Source organism: Prosopis cineraria, unplaced genomic scaffold (genome assembly GCF_029017545.1).
Source record: "Prosopis cineraria cultivar Desert tree isolate PC_DT_omini unplaced genomic scaffold, ASM2901754v1 PC4, whole genome shotgun sequence".
NCBI lineage: Eukaryota > Viridiplantae > Streptophyta > Magnoliopsida > Fabales > Fabaceae > Prosopis > Prosopis cineraria.
The window spans coordinates 40,504,802-40,524,341 of NW_026555335.1; the positions used below are offsets into that span (position 1 = coordinate 40,504,802).

The following is a 19,540-nucleotide window of genomic DNA, read 5'->3' on the forward strand; positions in this document are numbered from 1 at the left end:
CATTGGAAAATGAAGCAATTTTAATCAAAACAAGGGAATTGCTGAAGATGGCCAAACCAGATCGGGCGAGAAATTTGGTACGTTAACGCATTGGAATATTACAGTAAATGAAATCGAACACAGAAACTTTGCAGGGCTTTGGAAGTTGCATCACTTAGCACGAAAATATAGAAGCATTGACTGAGCGCAAATCGATGGTCGCCTTCAACAGGGAGAATTTAACATATGGATTTAACAAATTAGACCATTCGAAGGCAGTCAGAAGTCTCAACTGAATGTCTGAATGTAGGAAGACAACTACCCAAGGCCTTATACTATGGAAATTTAACGAAACAATTGGTATTTATAGAAGGCACAAGACAAGATTTATCCACTCCGTCTAATGAATAATTTAAGACAACTAGATAGTGTTCATTGCAAAAGAGTTGAAAGAAAAAATGTTCTTTAACCACCCTATAATATAATTTTTACAATTGATTTCAACCTTGAGTTTCCAACAAATCAATTCAGTAATGGACAATTCTTTTTGTACAAGGATCAACAACATAGTCAACCAACGCAATTCACAGAACAATACAATCCGTGTAAAAAGCAGCAGTCGCAATTTTGCCCCCCGCGATTGTTTCATGTGACTTGTTCTTCATTTCTCAAGAGTTCCTGCGACTAAGTTGGAGAAACTGCAGGACAAGACAATCTTACTATATATCCTCTTTAGTAGTCTCCGCATACCATTTGCTGAGCATTTATTCACCACCACTAGATAACTTTACACTTAAATAATGCAAAATAATTATGGAAAAAAAATAACAGTAAATAATTAAGCCGCTCAGGAGCGTTGGGCAAAATTACTACCCATTTCATGCTCCGGAAGCTAGGGTTCTAATCTCAAATAATATCACCACTCATCATCTCCGAGAAGAGAGAGAGAAAAGGGAGCAATTGCCACATTAAATGATGGTGATGAGCTCATTCTATCCACGCAGATCATCTCAAAGTCACCTTCCTGCATTATAATGGAACAGAAACATTAGGCTCTCGATTGGAATGCATGTTGACATCAATCATGAAACAAACAAAACAGATGTAACTAATGGATTTAAACTGCTGAGAAGCATCCAAATTTCGGTCTTGAACAACATAGCAGCATAGCAGTTTCAACTGTATCAAACAAACAGTGAACATTATGCACTCAATGGCCGCTTTTTCTTCAGCTATCCGGTCCCAATTTTCAGGACCAGCCCTTTGAACTGTTTGAAAATCAATGCAAACTCAGACTCGAGCTTATGTTGTGTTTATTTCAAAAGCCAAGACAGTAAAGTTCCTGAAGTGATTGTAATTATTGAGGATATATGAGGGATATATGAGTATTTTGTATTTGAGTATCGAGTATTGTTTTGTGTCGTTTAGTTGTGTGGTTTTAGTTAGTCTTAACCGCTTGTCGTTTATTTCTTTTTTGGTTTGGTATAAATACTAGTTGTATTGGACTATTTTCTTTTAATGCAGTCATATTATTTCATTAAGATAGAATTGCATTCTGTATTTTTCTGATGTGATCTGGAGGTCCGCCTTCTTCAAGGTATCATGAGCAAGGTTAGTATGGGCCATGAAAATAAAGATTTCAATTGTTTTGTTCAAGAAATGGGCTACACACTCCTTTTCAAGGCCATTCATTAAAGTTACAAGAACTGGACCGGGCAATCAAGAAACCCGATCCATTGCAGTCTCCTTACACACGCAGAACTCTGCGTTTCACATCACCTGCTAGTATCTTGATCCCATTGAGAAAATCCAACCATGGCTGAAGAGAAGAAGAACGGCAGCAATACTATTGATTTCACCCATCACCTTTACTCACACCCTTCAGACACAGGCAGTGTCACTCGTGCCTCACATCCTCACTGGACCAGAAAACTACACAATCTGGAGTAGATCCATGAGGATTGCATTGCTTGGAAAGAATAAAGTAGGGTTTATTGATGGATCTTGCACAAAGGAGTCGCAGGAGGTGTCACTTCGTCCATAGTGGGAACAATGCAATGTTGTGTTATTGTCTTGGTTATTGAACTCTGTGTCAAAGGATTTGGGAAACACACTTGCATATGCACAGAATGCGTTCCATGTCTAGACAGATCTGAAAGAGAGATTTGATAAAGTCACTAGATCAAGAGTTTTTGCTATGCATCGTGAGATTAATTCCCTAGTTCAGGTTTCTATGTCTGTTTCAAGCTACTATACAAAGTTGAAAGAATTGTGGGAGGAGCAATTGGCATTAATTGCCATCCCAACCTGCAAGTATGATGTTTCAAAGGTATATGCTGATTTAATCCAGCAAAAACATCTCCTCCCATTCCTTATAGGGCTCAGTGAGTCATATAGACAGGCAAGAAGTCAGTTTCTCTTAATGTCTCCCCTCCCCTCTGTGAATCAAGCGTATAATATGATCATGGGAGATAAGACACAGAGGACTATTGCTGGATACAATAAATCATCTCCAATTGAAGGAAAAGCCACCTGATTTTAGTATATTAAAGATTTTTGATTCTCTTGCTTTTGCCACTGATAACTATCACTGATAAATTTAAATCTAGATCTTTTCCTTGTGTTTTTTTGGGTTATCCCAAGAATAAAAAGGGATTTATTCTACTTGATTTAAGAACTAACCATTTATTTGTGTCTAGACATGTCAGATTTGTTGAAAGTAAATTCCCTTTTAAGGATGTCAAGGATTCTAAACAAAATGAGGCTCAACAATACTTTGATAAAACCTTTTGGTATGGTTCTGATTCTCTCTAGTTTGAAAATGAAAAAGATAATTGTCATATTTCTGATCCTATGCCTGAAATGTGTCCTAAATTAAATGAATTAGGAGAGCCACATGTTGTTCAGAATAGTGACATAATTGAACTCAATAATTAGGAGCAACAAAGGATCAGACCTATTAGAGATAAAAAGCCGCCTGTTTGGTCCAAGGACTATATTTGTTCTACTTGTGATACATCCAATGTTAAGTATCCTTTACAGAAGCAAATTTCCTATGATTTTACATCTAAATTCCATAAGTGCTTTCTTTCATCCATTGATTCTAACTTGGAACATAGAAGTTATCAGGAAGCTGTTAAAGATAAGAGATGAGTAGAAGCAATGAATGTAGAGTTACAAGCACTAGAAGATAATAAGACCTACAATATAGTAGAGTTACCTAAAGGTAAGAAGCCTATAGTGTCAAGATGGGTATATAAAATCAAACATAGGGTAGATGCAAGCATCGAGCGATATAAGGCTAGATTGGTAGCTATAGGGTATAGTCAAAAGAAAGGGGTGGATTATCAAGAGACGTTTTCAACAGTCATAAAGTTGGTCACTATTAGAAATGTGCTTTCCTTAGCTGCTCAACATAATTGGATTTTGCATCAGATGGATGTCTATAATGTATTTTTGCAAGGAGATCTTAACAAGGATGTCTATATGATTATCCCCCAAGGTCTTAATAGTAAGAGGGAGAATGTAGTCTGTAAACTAAATAAATCTTTATATGGATTGAAATAGGCCTTAAGACAATGGAATTATAAACTAACACAAGCCCTTAAATTTGGTGGTTTCAATCAAAGTCTGCATGATTACTCACTGTTCGTTAAAGATTTTAATTATGGAATTGTATTAATTCTTGTGTATGTGAACAATTTACTAATCATTAGAAGTTCTGAACTTGGTATTAAACAAACCAAAGATTTTTTTGCATAGTAAGTTTAAAATAAAGGACCTTGGAATTTTGAAATATTTTTTAGGAATAGAAGTCGCCCAATCTAGAAAGAATAATAATGAATCAAAGAAAACATGTGTTAGATTTATTGTTTGAGATAGGTATGAGTGGGTGTAAACCATTGAGAGTACCTATGGCTCCCAACCTGAGACTCATAGTGTATAAAGAAGGGAGAAATAAAAAGGAAGAGCTGTTGAAAGATCCTGGGGAATATAGAAGGCTGATAGGTAAATTGATTTATTTGACTATGACTCGTCCTGATATATCCCTTTCTGTGCAAAACTTGAGTCAATTCATACAAAATCCAACATAAGCCTACATGGCTACAGGTAAGAACGTGCTAAGATATCTGAAGTGCAAACCAAGACTGGGGATACTAATTGGCTCCAAAACAAACCTCAACGCTAAGATGTTTTTGTGATTCTGATTGGGCTGCGTGCCATACTATAAGGAGATCAGTTTCTGGCTATCTCTTGAAGATAGGAGACTCCTTAATCTCCTGGAAAACTAAGAAGCAAGGAACTGTTTCAAAATCCTCAACAGAGGCTAAGTACAGAGCATTATGTGTTGCTGTTTTAGAAATAGTGTGGGTATCAGGATTAATGAAAGACTTAGGCCGACAGAATATTGAGCCTATTAAGGTGTTTTGTGATAGTATGGCAGCCATACATATAGCAAACAATCCTGTGTTTCATGAACGAACGAAACATATAGAGATTGATGGCCATTTTGTCAGATAGAAGCTTCAACAAAAGTTAATTTCCTTACAGCATGTTCGTTAAGAGGATTAAGAGGTAGATGTCTTAACCAAAGCTTTAGGGAAGAAGTTTCATGACAAGTTCCTCAGCAAGTTGCAAACCATGGATGTACATAGTTTGAACTTGAGGGGGAGTATTGATGATATATGAGTATTTTGTATTTGAGTATTGAGTATTGTTTTGTCTCGTTTAGTTGTGCAGTTTAAGTTAGTCTTAACCACTTGTCGTTTATTTCTTTTTCGGTTTGGTATAAATACTAGTTGTATTGTATTATTTTCTTTTAATGCAGTCATATTATTTCATTAAGATAGAATTGCATCCTGTAATTTTCTAGTGTGATCTGGAGGTCCACCGTTTCCAACAGTAATGAGGTTACTCGATCAAAATATATAATATTTTTTATTTGAAAAAGATCAATTATTTGACGTCGAACTGTAAAATAAATCTATTTATTATGTTTCTATAAGAAAATTTAATACTAAAAGATACTAACTCCCCCCCGCGCACGCGCACAAATACACTGACACTTGACAATTTTACTATTCTAATGGTTTTGTCGAATGAAAGTAAAGTATTGTCCCAAAAGAAAAAAAAAGATCGAATGAAGCAAAGTAATCAATATTCATGAACTTTTGATGTCTTCTCATGGAAAAGGATTGATCTTACCATATACCACCACCAATAGTATAAGGACACTCAAGCTAAATCAACTCTAAAGATCAAAGCAATAATAAAAGAAAAATAGAAATAAAAAAAGCTGTCTTACCATTCTACCACTTGGGGTGTTTAATGGGCATCCTGAAGAGTACTCAAAACCAGTCCGAGGAAGTATAACTGGCTGTTCACCAAGATCCCCAATCCCCCTGTCATAAGGTATACAAAGTACAGAGGTTTATTGAACTTAAATCCCCTAAATATAAAAGATAATAAAACACCAAAATACTAAAACTTCCCCCAACTTAAAAGGATGTGAAATTTGTTTCCCTCAACTTTAAAAATTTAATTGCAAACCATGCAAATTTTTAATTTTACGCCAAATGTCCTCTTCACTAGCATTTTTGTCCGAAACCATAATATCATTGTTTTATGCAGGCTAAAAGAGACTGAATCAACGGAAAATACATTTGACTTTCCAATCAAATCAAATCAAAGCAAGGGATAGACCCCAAAAAAAAAAAAGTGACTAACAAGGGCAATGGTGAAAAAGTGGCAAACAAGGATTTTTATTTTTTTCCATCATTTCCTCACAACATTTACGTAATGTAAAAAACCCTTATTTACCGCCTGAAATGATTGATTGAATGTATTTTTGTTGACTCCGTCTATTTTAACCTTCATGAACTGATAGGATATATATTATTTTATAAGTCTGAAGAGTCTGTGATAAACTAAAATAGGGAAGAAAAATTACACAGCTCTCCAAGTTGATAGACTTCTTTCTACTTTTGCCAAAATAAAATTCACCTGGAAAGTTTATAAGAATAAAGCATAGACAAAAGTAATTTACTTACCACACGTTTTCTGTCTTTCCATTAGCATCAGTTATAATCCAATGCCTTCTAAAAAGTTGAATGGGGCAGTCTGAATAATTGGTAATTCTTATTCTGTATGCAAAGAAGTATATCCCTTTTGAAGGTTGACTTCTGCCCTCTACGTATGTACTCCTGACTTGAACCCTTATTCCCTGAATAAGTAGAGATTTAACATTAGAGTTAGAGATTTGTTTGTTTACAAGCATTTGATGTTGCCAGCGCAATACAGATTTTATCACTTTTCCCTTGGATTTCAAAGGAATTAATAAATCCTACCGTACAAACCACCACAAACCAAACTAGCAGTCTCAAACATTTATCTTAAAATTAAACACACATTCTTGTAGTAGGGGTCAAATGCCTCAACCCAATGATGAAAATCCAAGAGAAATCAATTGAAGAAAGGAGCTATACAGATCTGAATCCATCAGCATGGAAAACATTTTTACAAAAGCAGCTTCATTTTTGTTTTACTGAACGTCAATCCCTCAAGAAAGAACTATCTAAGAGACTAGTAAAGATTTCATTCATTCTAGTCCGGATAACAATTTCTGCTTAGAAAATTATAGTAGACATACCAAGGTTGTGGCATCACTGGAACATTTCAGTAAAGAGTGGGGGGCAATTTGTTTTAGCTCATCTCGGTATCTAGCTGCATCCTGACAAGAAAAAGGTGAAACAAGGTGGTCAAAAAAAAAAAAAAATTGCATGAGTTTTATATTAGGACGTGAAAATTAGGCCATTTTGTATCAAATGATGCCTGATTGGTTTGGTGTTGAGAGAGCTCAAACCTTAGTTAGGAACCTGAAAAGCTAGTTGAACCTGTTTCTTGTTTAGATAAGCTTTAATTTAAATGACTTTTGCTTTGCAAAACCAAGTTACATCACAAGCCAATTTAACCTGCTTTTGGTTAAATTTCAATTTGCGAACTGACTTTTTTTAAAATATATATATATATATATATATATGTCCAAACAAAAATCATGCCATAATAACTGATTTTTACACAAATTAGTTGGTGTAAATTTTAATTTTCCAAATTCTAATCCAAACACACAAGCTTCCCTGCAACATTTACTTTCTATTAACAACCAAATTACATGTGACATGAGCAAATTAGGTACCTCAAACCTTTCATCAGCAATTGCTTCCTTCATCAATCTTCGCAGATGCAGAACTGGCTCCTCCTCCTCGAACAATTTTAGTGAATCTCGAACCCTTGCCGCTTCTTTGTAATCCTATACAAATTAAACGCAAATCGTTCATGATCGCCATACCTCGAGAATGAAAATCCTAAGAATCGAAATCCACACACAACACTCCTATTCTCTACATCTTCCTTTCAAATTGCACAAATTGGAAGACTGATTTCACCAAAGACTCTAACCTCGGATCTCGCAGCTACTTCCAATTGGTGCTTCAATAGGGCGTAGGCGTGGGACAAAGGGAGAATCGAGCTCGTCGGACTCTGATTCATACTCCAACTCTCTCTGGGGCCATTCCCATCTCTTTCTGCAGCAGCACACGCTAAAACGACCCCATTTCTTCTTCTGATGTTCCTGGAATCCACCCACTGCACCCTCAACCCCGCCTGAGATTCACCGAAACTCGAGCTTCCGGGACCCAGAATCCGCAAATCCAAGAAATTCTGGACACTTAATAATTGCATCTTCCTATTCCGCGACCCACCACAATCAAAATTTTCCCAGAAATAGCGCAAGCAACTTTCAAATACAGCTAGCAATCCAGTCGAATCATGATCAAGATTAAATGGACTTTTTCCCTTTTTCGAACAAGTGTATAAAATCAAGATTAAATAGATAGATTTTTCGTTCCCTTTTTTGAACAAGTGTGGGTTCAGATCTATGGGAGCACGTTTTGTCTGTTGCGCGATTTTCTGTTATAGACAGCGATGGGGCAAGCAGCCGTGCTTTTGGGTCTGTCTGGATGCTGAATTTTTAAAAGCATTATCCAGATAGGGAACTGAAATAACTAAACAAGACATGGGATCCAGGGCAAAGGATAGGATTTAGCGCGAATCGCGTCTGAAATAGCCAAATTGTGATTATTACAGAAGTTTCGCGGTCAGAAATTCAAACAATCGGGCGGGTTCATATTTTTTTTTTTTTTGAGAGAATGACATATTTTTGCCGAGATGTATTAATTTAATTCAAATTAGATATTAAATGTTAAATTTTAAAAATTTACAAATTTTATAATTTTATTATGATAAATTTATAACTTTTATTTTAAATTTTAATAAAAAATTCAGTTATAAATTTATTACAATAAAATTATAAAATTAAAAATTTGTAAATTTTTAAAGTTTAACATTTAAAATTTAATTTAAATTAATTAATTCCTTTACAGCCTATTTGTCATTCTCTTAAATTTTTTGGCTTGGGGTCCGTTAGAAAATTAAAAAAAAAATATTTTAAATTCACACCCAACATAATTAATTACCTCTCAATATATTGTCATGTTTCTACATTCAATTGTCAATGATATTGGGTAATTAATTACATGGAATAGGATTTATATGTGATCCTCGGGAAAAAAAAAAGGGGGTGGTATTACATTGTTTTGTCGAATGGGACTTCGCGCGAGATATATATGCTCCTCGACTTGCTTCCATTATTGGCATATTTCGAAGACTTTTATTTTTTTGTCTACATTAATTAAAATTACACACGCGGGGACTGGCTTCTCTGTTTAGAGCAATAACCGAAGGTGTTTACGTTACTGTTGGGAACCAGCTATCAATGTACCACCTGCACAAGCTGATCGAAATCGTTTATGTTGAAATAATGCCGACGGTCCCTCATGAAAAAATCACAATCTTGTTTGGACCTTTCTTTTCAATAATCAATCAAAACCTCCCATAAGGTGTACACTTTTAGGCTTCATTTGGTATAATAAAAAAGCTTTGGATAAAATTAAAATCAAAATAAAAAATAGAATAAAATTAAATTTTAAAAATATATTTGATATGAAGATAAAATCTTAACATAATTTTAATAAATATTTATATTTAAAATAAGAAAACATCAAAATATCCTCGCTCTCTTTATTTTATTTTCAAGATTAAAGACTTTGTCACTTGCCTTCTTCCCTCTTCTTTCCATGCATGAGTCAACGACAACCACAGTGGGGGGAACTTTGTGAAGCTGCGAGCTCGGTGCTAACACCGCCAAACAACAAAAAATGAGGGTGCTAACACCCCCAGACCCCTTGCCGTCCGGCGATCCCTCTAGCTCCTCTGATTTGATAACCCCAATTGCATGATCCAAGCTGCTTGTTAGCTCGTGATATTCGTTGCCTCACTAAAACCTCCTAATGTTGTTGCCGTAGCTCTCTCAGGCTATCGGTCCCTTGTTTCTAAGCTCTGAGTCAACTGATCCTTCTAACTCCATAATGCTGCTCTTCTCATTGTGCTTCACCTTGCCATCACAGGTGGCACCAGTTGTCGCCCAAGGGTCTATTTATTTGCTCACCAAGCCAGAGTAACTCCTCTTGCAGAATCTCCTCCTCTTGCAACAACAGTTCCTTAGAATTGGATTGATTCCATATTTATCATGATCACAACATTTAAAATACAATCAAGATTTATTAATGGTACAAACAAATTCTGCAGATCAATGGACAATTTGTAAGAAAATAAACAACTCATTTAATCATGATTATAATATGAAATAAAATTAAGATTTAGTAATTGTACAAATATTTCTTGTAGGTCAATGAACAATTCATTTTATCATGATTACAATATGAAATAAAATCAATATTTAGTAATGGCATAAAAACTCTTGTAGGTTAATGAACATTTCTAGCATAAGCAATGAACAACTTATTTTACCATGATTACAACATTTAAAATAAAATTAAGGTTTAGTAATAATATAAACAACTCTTGCTAGTCAATAAATAATTTTTTGTAAAGAAATAAATAACTTCAGTAAATAATCAAAGGATACAAGGGACAATGAAATAATTTTACTTTATATTTTTATTTTACTTAGATATCCCTATATGAAGTGAATTTTTAAAGTTTAAGTGGCATTCTTTCTCATTTAATTAATATTATTGTAATTTTATATTTATTTATTTTTATAATTTTTAAATGGTGAGTGTAATATTACTTTTTTAAAAATAATTTATAGATAAAATTACATTTTATGAAAAATGGGTCTTACTTATTACAATAAAAAATGTTTAAATGGTGAGATAATATTGTTTTAATTTAATTAATTTAAGAAAAACGTTGTTATAATAAATAATTTAAAAATAATGTTACTGTTTTAAAAATAATTTTATATTTCAATATAAAATTGCACCGTAACTCAATTTTCATTTTAACTCTTAGTACCTATGACCATGAATGGAATATCCAACGATGTGTTTGAATTTACATTAGTTGCCATTGCAGCCATAAATTCTATTTACATTTCAGAAAAAAATCTGCGCGTTTCCGTTACTCTGCCGAGAAAGTTGCAGTCTACCCATCTTCCCTCTTTCTAGAGAGTGTTCGCGAATTAGATCCGTTCCTAAACTTCGAAAATGCAGAGCACAGCTTTCACTATCTCCCCTTCGCTGCCTCTTCATAAATCTCGCAGATCTTTTACCTCCAACCGCTTCTCTCCTCTGTTTGCGTCCTCTTCCAAGCCCAATGAAAGCTCTTCCTCCTCCTCCTCCTCCTCTTCTTCCTCGTCGTTCCATCGCCGATATTGGGCCGTTGCTTCTTCTTCCTCCTCCTCTTTTAAGTTCAGGCCCTCGACATCCTTGCCTACTCCTGCTTCCTCTGATTCTGACGCTACTCGCTTTGAGGCCCGGGCCACTTCTGTTCCTGAGAGCGCCGACGAGAGCTCCAACGCCTTATTCAAAACTCTGCAGCTCGGATCCTTGTTTGGTCTCTGGTACCTCTTCAATATATACTTTAATATCTACAATAAGCAGGTATTCAATCTCAATTCCTATACCAGAACTACTTTGTTCTTTCTATTTTACCATTTTAATATATCTGAGAAAAAATTATGGACATTTTGCGGTGAATTATTGTCTCTCTTTTCATTACTTTTGGTATTAAACGGCCGAAAAATTATGCTATTGTGAACCAATATCGCCGTACGATCGAATTGACGAGAACGCGTCAGATGTTGGTGCTTTAGAATTTTGCGATTTTTTTTTTGAATTATGCGATATTAATTGAACGTCTGATTCCATATTCCTATATGCTGTAATGTTTCCCGTTTGTTTCTTGGTCAATAGTCTCTTTCTCCCTCTCCCTCTCTCTCTGTCGCGATAACTGATAAATTATCTTTGAAAACGTTTCTCATACTGTTGCTTAATATTCGTCTGAAGGCAGATGGTGTTAGTTTTCAGAGGCTTGCAGTTGAAACTTTTAAGCTTTCAATTACAAATGGCGCTGGCTGGAAAAACATATGAATGAGGAATTAATTCTTGTTGTTGAAAGATGTCTATGTTCCACGAGATTTTGGATTAGTATTTAAACTTTTACTGCTTTCCATGCTCACAGGTCTTGAAGGTGTACCAGTTTCCATTAACTGTCACTGCAGTTCAATTTGCCGTTGGGACTCTCCTTGTCTTATTTTTATGGACTTTTAACCTCTATAAAAGGCCTAAAATAAGTGGTTCCCTGGTATTTGGTTTTGTGCTGAATTATTTACTCTGCCTTCTATTCATTACTTGGGCCTTTGTGTGTGCGTGCATGTTTAGTAATCGACTCTAAGTGACTTATTGGCAGCTTGCAGCTATACTGCCTCTGGCTGTGGTACATACTTTAGGGAACCTTTTCACTAACATGAGCCTTGGAAAGGTAGCTGTGTCGTTCACTCACACTATCAAAGCAATGGAGCCTTTCTTTTCAGTGGTCCTTTCTGCTATATTCCTCGGAGAGGTGATAATACATTGTTGCATGCAGTTTTTCTTTTATAAACGTAACCCCTAATATTGCTTATTTGAATAATCTAATGCCTGGTCTTGTGATTTCTTATAGTCAGAGGTAAACATCTAACATTTCATGGTCAATAATCATGTTAGTGACAGATAGCATGCTGGTGTATTTATCATTTACTGGTCTTTGACTTTAATTACTTAAGTATAGTAAGTATTTCCTTTGAAGAAGAAATGAATCATGAATCAACTTTTTCCAACGTTAGTAGCTTGTTTACTGTCTTACAGATGCCAACTGCATTGGTTGTCGCTTCACTTGTGCCTATTGTTGGTGGAGTAGCACTGGCATCTGTCACTGAGGCCTCGTTTAATTGGTAAGATCTCCTTTTTCAGTTCTTGCATCATAAAGGAGAAGAGAATGAGAGGGAGCATAGCATGATTATAGAGGAAAATAATTGGGATTTGATTTCTAATTTGCGGCTCATTCTGTGGAATACTTTAAAGGGCTGGATTTGGGAGTGCGATGGCATCTAATTTGACATTTCAGTCTCGTAATGTTCTTAGCAAAAAGGTCATGGTTAATAAAGAGGTAATTTGCTCTATGAGCACATGCAAGAGTGTTGGATCTATTGCATTGGATATTAATTATTTGCATTATGAATTATGCTGGCATTTTGTCACACTCTTATCTTACTGTGCGCTTTTTAGGAAGAGGAGAAAATAACAAGTATTTTGTTCTTCTCAGGAATCAGTGGACAATATAAACCTCTTCTCAATAATTACTGTTTTGTCCTTCTTTTTATTAGCACCTGTGGCTATCTTCATGGAAGGTGTCAAATTTACCCCTGCATACCTGCAATCTGCTGTGAGTATCTTGATGATTAAAATTGATATATATATTTTCCGTTAGTAATGGAATATGTCAAAAACTGTTCTCTGGCGTTGAGCTTGTTAATCTGTTACCCTGCCTTCTTTTTTAACAGGGGTTAAATGTTAGACAACTATACATCAGATCTCTTGTTGCTGCACTCTGTTTCCATGCATATCAACAAGTGAGTTTTCCTCTTCTATGCATAACTGTAGATTTTCTCTGAAATAAAAGAAACCAATGGTTTGATGTGATTTTTTTTTTCCCCGTTCCCCCTTATAGATTAAGCTCATGGGCATCCTCACTTGGTGCACTAAAACCTTGCTTGAGATAGTTAGAATTCATTTTAAAAAATTGAGAGACGATATGTCTTGCCAATTAGGAAGGGCATTCTGAATGCTCCATATTCCGAGTCTTATGACAGTCTCGTGCAAAGCAAGTAATTCTGTTGGCCGTACTTCATCGTTTACACGTGGTTCTGTATTTCTTAACGCACGCTAAAATGATTTTGTTTGAGTGGGTTCTGCAGGTTTCTTATATGATACTGCAAAGGGTATCGCCTGTTACCCACTCTGTGGGTAACTGTGTGAAGCGGGTTGTGGTCATTGTGAGCTCTGTCCTCTTCTTCAAAACACCTGTATCACCTGTTAACGCTTTTGGTAAATTTACATTCTTGTTTCAATCCGCAACAGTTAAAGCTCCTTGTTAACGATAGCTTAACTGGTGGCCGAGACATGTAGTGATGAGATTTCATGTGCTTATTTTTCTACAGGCACTGGTATTGCTCTTGCCGGAGTGTTCCTTTATTCAAGGGCGAAGCGAATGAAGCCAAAGCCAAAGACAGCTTAATATTCGGTAAAATTGTGCTAGTTTCTTTGTTCTGCTGCAAGGAAAATGTCTCGTCTGCTTATCAATTACCTTAGTTTTTTTTTTCGAGTGTGCAAATACAATTTCACTTAGACGAGTATATATAAATAGTCTTCTTGGTTTGTTAGGATGTGCTGCAATATGCACCCACAAACTAATTCTCCATTTCACCATTCCCCAACTTCGGAAATTGGCAAAGCCAAAAGATATGAAGGGAGAATTTATGGTTATATGATCGTCTTGGGGCTTGGCAAGCCATACTATCATTCATCACTAATTCCCGCCCCCCCCCCCCTTTTGGGGACTAGGAAAATAGTAGCCATACACTAATTACTTGTGCCAGTTGCAGGCAACGCCACAGGAAGAAATTTAGGGTACTAATAACATGTTTCTTCTTTTTTTAAAATAAGATTATGAAATATGTTTTGGTTCATTTCCATATGTGAAGAAAAATTCTATTCTACAATCAATCGAGAAGGTTTATTCTTTATCTGGTCCCTGAGCCCCAAGTTAAATCACTATTGTTCATGTTTATAAGCATAGTTATAACTAATGGGTGCTCGATAAAATTGACAAGGGCTATTACCGGCATTCCTCAGGACGAGAGTTCGAACCTTAGGGAGTGACAAACGCGATAGAGGTTGTTTTATCAGTACCTCGCTACTACTGTAAGGTCTCCTTACGAGGGGTCTGGATTAATCTGGGGCGGGCAATGATTCCAAGATATCGAATGGTTTATACCGAAAAAAAGAAATAAGCATAGTTATAAGGATTGTGCCAAACAAGCCTCCATCATCTTGTTTTGCTGATTTGATTTAATTAAAATGTATATTTACTTTGTTTTTCATCATATAAAACTAGTTGATTAGCATAGTAGATTACCATAGAAAAATCTGATGGACCAGTCAACTTTTGTTATTGAGGGTACTTTTCAATTTTTGTTTTAAGTAACAATTGACAAATTGCTGATACTGAGTTTATTTATTGCATGCAGTTACATGGAACAACATAAAATATCAAAAAAACAAAAAACAAAAACTTAAGATATTTCGGAAGGAATTTTATAGCTTGTTTGGTTATTGTTTTCATTTTTTGTTTTTAAAAATTGTTTTATAAAACAATTTTAAAAACTGTTTTTGAGAACAAACTAAAAAAAAATGTGATTGGTAATAATAATTCAAAAACAGTTTTAGAATTTAAAAAACAAAAAAACTTGCTTGGCAAAATTAATCCTAAAAATAAGTTCTGAATGCTAAAATACAACAAAATTGGCTTGATAAAAATTGTTTTGACTGTTATTTTGCTAAAATTGTTTTGACTGTTATTTTGCTTAGCAAAATTAATTTATATGTTGCCACCAGTAAAGTACAATTTTTTTTTGGAAGCCCCCCACAATTTACAAAATGAGTAACATTTATAAGAATACAAATTTTATTATACATTATTACTAACATATTTTACTGATGGTATACTTTCATAATTTGCTTGTGGGTGATAAATCAAAACAGCTAAATATATTAAAAAGAAAAAATAGAATTCATGAATTAAATTCAATTTGAAAGTGACATTTACTTCAAAGACAAACAACAAATAAAAGTAATATACATGACATAAGATAATAAAAAGTTGATGAGATAAATGGAATAATGTTTTGAAAACTATTACTTCAATCTTGTTTATTATAACAAGATGTTCAATATTGCCAAATCAGTTTAACTAATCTATTAGTTATGTTGTGCCCACATCCTATTTGCAAGATGATCTTTATGCATTGCCATATCTGCTGCATCTTGATCAAATAATCTCAACAAGATATCATCATTTGAGCTTGTTCCCCCTATCTCATGAAGAGCTTCATTCATAACAACTATCTCTATATCCTTTTCTTCCCAAATCTTAAACAATTCATCACGCAAATTCCATTTGCATATATAATTGTGAATTGTACAACATGCAATAATTATTAATCGTTGCCTGGTAGGTTTATATGGAGGCATCAACTTCAAAATAGGAAATATGTTTTTAAGAACTCCAAAGCAACGCTCAATTGTCATTCTCAAAGATGAGTGCCTATAATTAAATAATTCCTCTCGACTTTTGGGCTGTCTAGCTTCGCCTTTATATTCTTGCGCATGATACCTTTCACCCTTATAAGGGGGAAGAAAACCTCCAGTGTATGGATAGCCAAAATCAATAAGATAGAAAAAATCTAAGTCAATATAAAATATGTTAAATTAAAATTTAAATATTTATTCAAAGCAAAACAAAATTATAATACTAGTGCTCACCTCTAGACGGCTAAGGAAAATGTGCATTTGGATTGGTAAGTGCATCCATAAAAACTTTTGCATCATGTGCACTTCCTTCCTATCTCGAATACACATATGTAAACATCATATTGAAATCACAGGCGCACATGACATTTTGCGTAACTGTTGACTTTCTACCTTGACATGAAATTTGCTTATCAGCAGGAACATATGCGCTAATATGTGTGCCATCAATTGCACCCAAACAATTCTACGACAAAACCCAAACAAAAAAAAAATACATTACTTCTAACATATAAATGATATTGTAAATGAAAAATTTCATACCTTAAACCAAGGGTAGTATTTTGCATTGGTTGTAATTTTGTCAGGCAATTCCAAGGATTCTTGTTTTATCAACTCTTTTCCAAGTTGACATACTGCTGTTAACACTTCTTTGAAGCAACGAGTTCTGTTGAATGTTGGAAACGATCTGCAATAACTCTGTGACGAACATTATGACTAATTATGAATAAAAAACATTGCAACTTTTTCCTTTATAAGCACACCTCTTGAGTTTGTTAAGAAGCTCTTCCCCCTCAATTCAGTACAAAAGTTAACAAAACATGTCTTTTCCATTCGAAACAAGTCAAAGCAAGTTGTTTCAGATCCATTTAATACCTCAGCAACAAAGTCATGACCGGATAATATAGATGTTCGAACCTTTATTTTATTTAAAAAGTCCTTGTCATAATCATAAATCATATCAATTATCAATAACTCAGGCAAGTCATCATCACTTGATTCAGAAGCATATTCATCACTTTCCTTTGACATTTTATCAACATCCATTCTATTTATAACTTGTCATACAATTTCAAAAAGAACAAAATCAACTTTACAAACACATATAACACTATTCAATTTCAAATGATTATTCAATTTCATATAAAAGGGGCATGTGTGTGTAAACATATAAGCTTGCAAGTTCTGAACCTAACGTTGAAAGGGGAAAAAAAGAAGAGAAAATGACAATACTTGCACGGGTAACACATAATCCGCATGAATATAGCCTATGGTACTATATTACTGGAGATTCCTTTCTAATTGATCAACAAATATGTTTTTAAAACAAATCTAACCATTTCCTTTTCCTATTAACATAGTAAGAAACATTTCCCTCCAATCATATTCCCTAAATTTTTCCAAAGCTTTGACAAATATGTCAGCTCGAATGCCTTCAATCTCCTCAAGAGCAATAACACATTTAGCTGCAGTATATTCAAAATTAGCCTCCATACTCTTACCACCCTTATACTTTGCTGCTCTTGCCTTAGAAGCTTCAGCCTATGCTGCAAGTGCTTCTGCCATTTGATATTTTCTAGACTCTTTCTTAGAATTGCGCTCTTTTGTTCGAATTATGCGTTTTCCACTTCGTGTGATATGCTCCACCTCTTGAATGTCATCACCTGAACTATCTTTATCATCTCTATGAACCCCACTGTTAAGATATTGATTTTCCAGTTCATTTTCTTCATCACTATTTGGTGGGTCTTGGGTAGAAGAGTGATGGAGTACTCTTGTTGTAGTACTTCTGTTGAATATGATTCCCAACAGCTTATAGTGGTCACATCCTTTCTTTCAAAATTGAGCAGCCTTTTCATGTGCCTAAAGATCAAGGAAAGAATTAGTAATTATTTTATTGGTAACAAGTAATAAAGAAAATGTACTAATAGCAATAAGAGAACCCAAAATAATAGTTGAAACTTTTTAATCTTTCCACATAAATCTCACTCACACTCATACATGGTTGTCATTCACTTCCATACACGCGTGAGAGTGTGTGTGTTTGATACAAAAAAAGCTTAGCATTGTCAGAATCTTCTCAAATTTTAAAATTTTATATAGGATATGTTTTTAGTGTGTATCTTTGAAGAAATCTAATTATCAACCACTATTGAGAACGTGCCTTCAAGAACCAACCGATTTCAATTTCTTTGGTCAAACAGGCATTTATGATTATTTGCTCTTGGAAGGTTGCTGGCTTGAAGGTTTGAAGCTTCTGGAAGGAAAACTTTCAAGCTCTCTCTTTGGCCAGAACACAGAAAGGATTGTTAGGCTATTGGAATTCAAACTCAGAATTAGAATCAGAACTTGATAAATAGGGTGTGGACTCAATTTCCATTAGGCTAATTCTCTCTCTTGATAAATTTGTTTCAAAAATTAATAAAAATACAATCAAATAGCTAAGCACAATTTTTTTAATCAACATTTCTGGATTACTACAAATAGAAGAGAAGCTTCACCTCCATTTTTCTATGGTTGTGTGAACGTCTGAAACTAGAAATAATGATGATGATGATGATGATGTGAGACATACTTGTTGCCCGCACTTCGTTATCATCATCAATTGAAAAAAAAAACTTGACATGCTTTGTGCCACTTAACAAATGTTAATATTTTTAATGTCTAATAGGTTTTGAAAGTCATATTGGTCCTTAATTAATCTAAATCAAGTCTAATTGAACACATAGGTGTATATATAGTTCTCCTAATAGTAGTTTTTATTCCACACACGTGCAAGCATATAATCAAGTCTAACATTTATGAAAAAACAGGGTAAAGATAAAAAAAAATCTCAAAAGATAGCTATTCAATTCAAATAACCACTCTCTTGGAGGATAAATATAATTCCAGGTCAACTCAGCAAGTATACAATAGGTAACAAGATTCATGGGGTCAGAATATAAGCCAAAACATCAGAACCTTGAAACAATAATAATATCGTATGAGTGAAAATAAGATAGTTAATACCGGAGACAATTATAAGAATATAAGACCCTTGATAGGACAAATACTAAATGAACACATACCTGAAGATAGTTTTGCCAAACTTCTTTACTTGCAGTAACAGTATTTGTTTCTGCACTCCACCCAAATCCAGTGTGTTTCAGTAATAAAGTGAACTCACGATGCATACTCCGCAGTCGATTCACCTTTTATTTTAGTTGCTTAACATTGAATGAATGATTGGTTACAGAATTCAACTTTACAGTCATGGAAGTCTATGTTCTAGAGTGAAATACACCATTTGGCATATTTCCTTTTTGGACTTCTTCAACTAAAATGTCTATCAAAGCTTTAACTATTAGGTCAGTCCACATCTTCAAGTCAACATTAGTTTCCATCTATCATAAGTGAATATTACAGTAAGTAGACTAACTCAACTTAAATTCAAAGAAAATGGAGAAGTTTAAAAACAAGCACCACCGAGAAGTTTCTGTGCTTATGTTTGAGTTCATACCAATTTTCAATCCTTTAAATCTACTTCCCTACTATCACTACCTTCCTTTAAATCAAAAGAATGAGTTTGAAACTAAACAAAATTAAAATAACACCAGAACCAGAAGGAACTACATAATAATAACAACATGAAAAGTAAATTTAGCGAAATCTACCTCTACGTTAGTGTAACTCAAAAGGAATAATATAATAACTAGTTGAATCAGCAACACAAACAGCAGAACAAGAACAAAATTATAACAATTCAAATGCTAGATCTATGTGCATCGATTAAAGATGAAAAGCAATGAAGT

At 34.4% G+C, this 19,540-nt stretch overlaps 2 protein-coding genes across 5 annotated transcripts; one reads left to right on the forward strand and one right to left on the reverse strand.

Moving 5' to 3' along the window:
* Positions 1-456: 456 nt before the first annotated feature.
* LOC129310061 (uncharacterized) lies at positions 457-8,071 on the reverse strand. Of its 2 annotated transcripts, none has more exons than XM_054951896.1 (6): positions 7,438-8,067; positions 7,175-7,288; positions 6,629-6,709; positions 6,030-6,202; positions 5,285-5,381; positions 457-1,003 (listed from the first exon to the last, which is right to left on the reverse strand). In XM_054951896.1, exons 1-6 carry the CDS (start codon positions 7,717-7,719, stop codon positions 896-898), a joined length of 855 nt encoding a protein of 284 aa, XP_054807871.1. In that variant the 5' UTR covers positions 7,720-8,067; the 3' UTR covers positions 457-895. The 2 variants fall into 2 exon arrangements, with proteins under 2 accessions (XP_054807871.1, XP_054807872.1); XM_054951897.1 differs by lacking the exon at positions 457-1,003 and adding an exon at positions 1,035-2,131 and having other exon boundaries at positions 7,438-8,071.
* Positions 8,072-10,504: 2,433 nt separating this feature from the next.
* LOC129309192 (triose phosphate/phosphate translocator, non-green plastid, chloroplastic-like) lies at positions 10,505-18,194 on the forward strand. 3 transcript variants are annotated; one of them, XM_054950612.1, is made up of 10 exons: positions 10,505-11,003; positions 11,584-11,706; positions 11,812-11,964; positions 12,249-12,334; positions 12,465-12,549; positions 12,706-12,825; positions 12,944-13,012; positions 13,358-13,487; positions 13,601-13,683; positions 17,954-18,194. In XM_054950612.1, the coding sequence occupies exons 1-9, from the start codon at positions 10,608-10,610 to the stop codon at positions 13,675-13,677; spliced, it is 1,239 nt and encodes a 412-aa protein (XP_054806587.1). In that variant the 5' UTR covers positions 10,505-10,607; the 3' UTR covers positions 13,678-13,683; positions 17,954-18,194. The 3 variants fall into 3 exon arrangements, with proteins under 3 accessions (XP_054806587.1, XP_054806588.1, XP_054806584.1); XM_054950613.1 differs by lacking the exon at positions 17,954-18,194 and adding an exon at positions 13,824-14,185; XM_054950609.1 differs by lacking the exon at positions 17,954-18,194 and having other exon boundaries at positions 13,601-14,185.
* The last annotated feature ends 1,346 nt before the right edge of the window (positions 18,195-19,540 follow it).

Coding starts and splice junctions, on each gene's coding strand:
- LOC129309192 (XM_054950612.1), top strand. CDS start 10,608: ATGCAGAGCACAGCTTTCACTATCTCCCCTTCGCTGCCTCTTCATAAA. Junction 11,707..11,811: donor CTAAAATAAGTGGTTCCCTG/GTATTTGGTTTT, acceptor ACTTATTGGCAG/CTTGCAGCTATACTGCCTCT. Junction 13,488..13,600: donor ATCACCTGTTAACGCTTTTG/GTAAATTTACAT, acceptor ATTTTTCTACAG/GCACTGGTATTGCTCTTGCC.
- LOC129310061 (XM_054951896.1), bottom strand. CDS start 7,719: ATGCAATTATTAAGTGTCCAGAATTTCTTGGATTTGCGGATTCTGGGT. Junction 7,289..7,437: donor AAGTAGCTGCGAGATCCGAG/GTTAGAGTCTTT, acceptor TAATTTGTATAG/GATTACAAAGAAGCGGCAAG. Junction 6,710..7,174: donor TTGCTGATGAAAGGTTTGAG/GTACCTAATTTG, acceptor TTTTCTTGTCAG/GATGCAGCTAGATACCGAGA.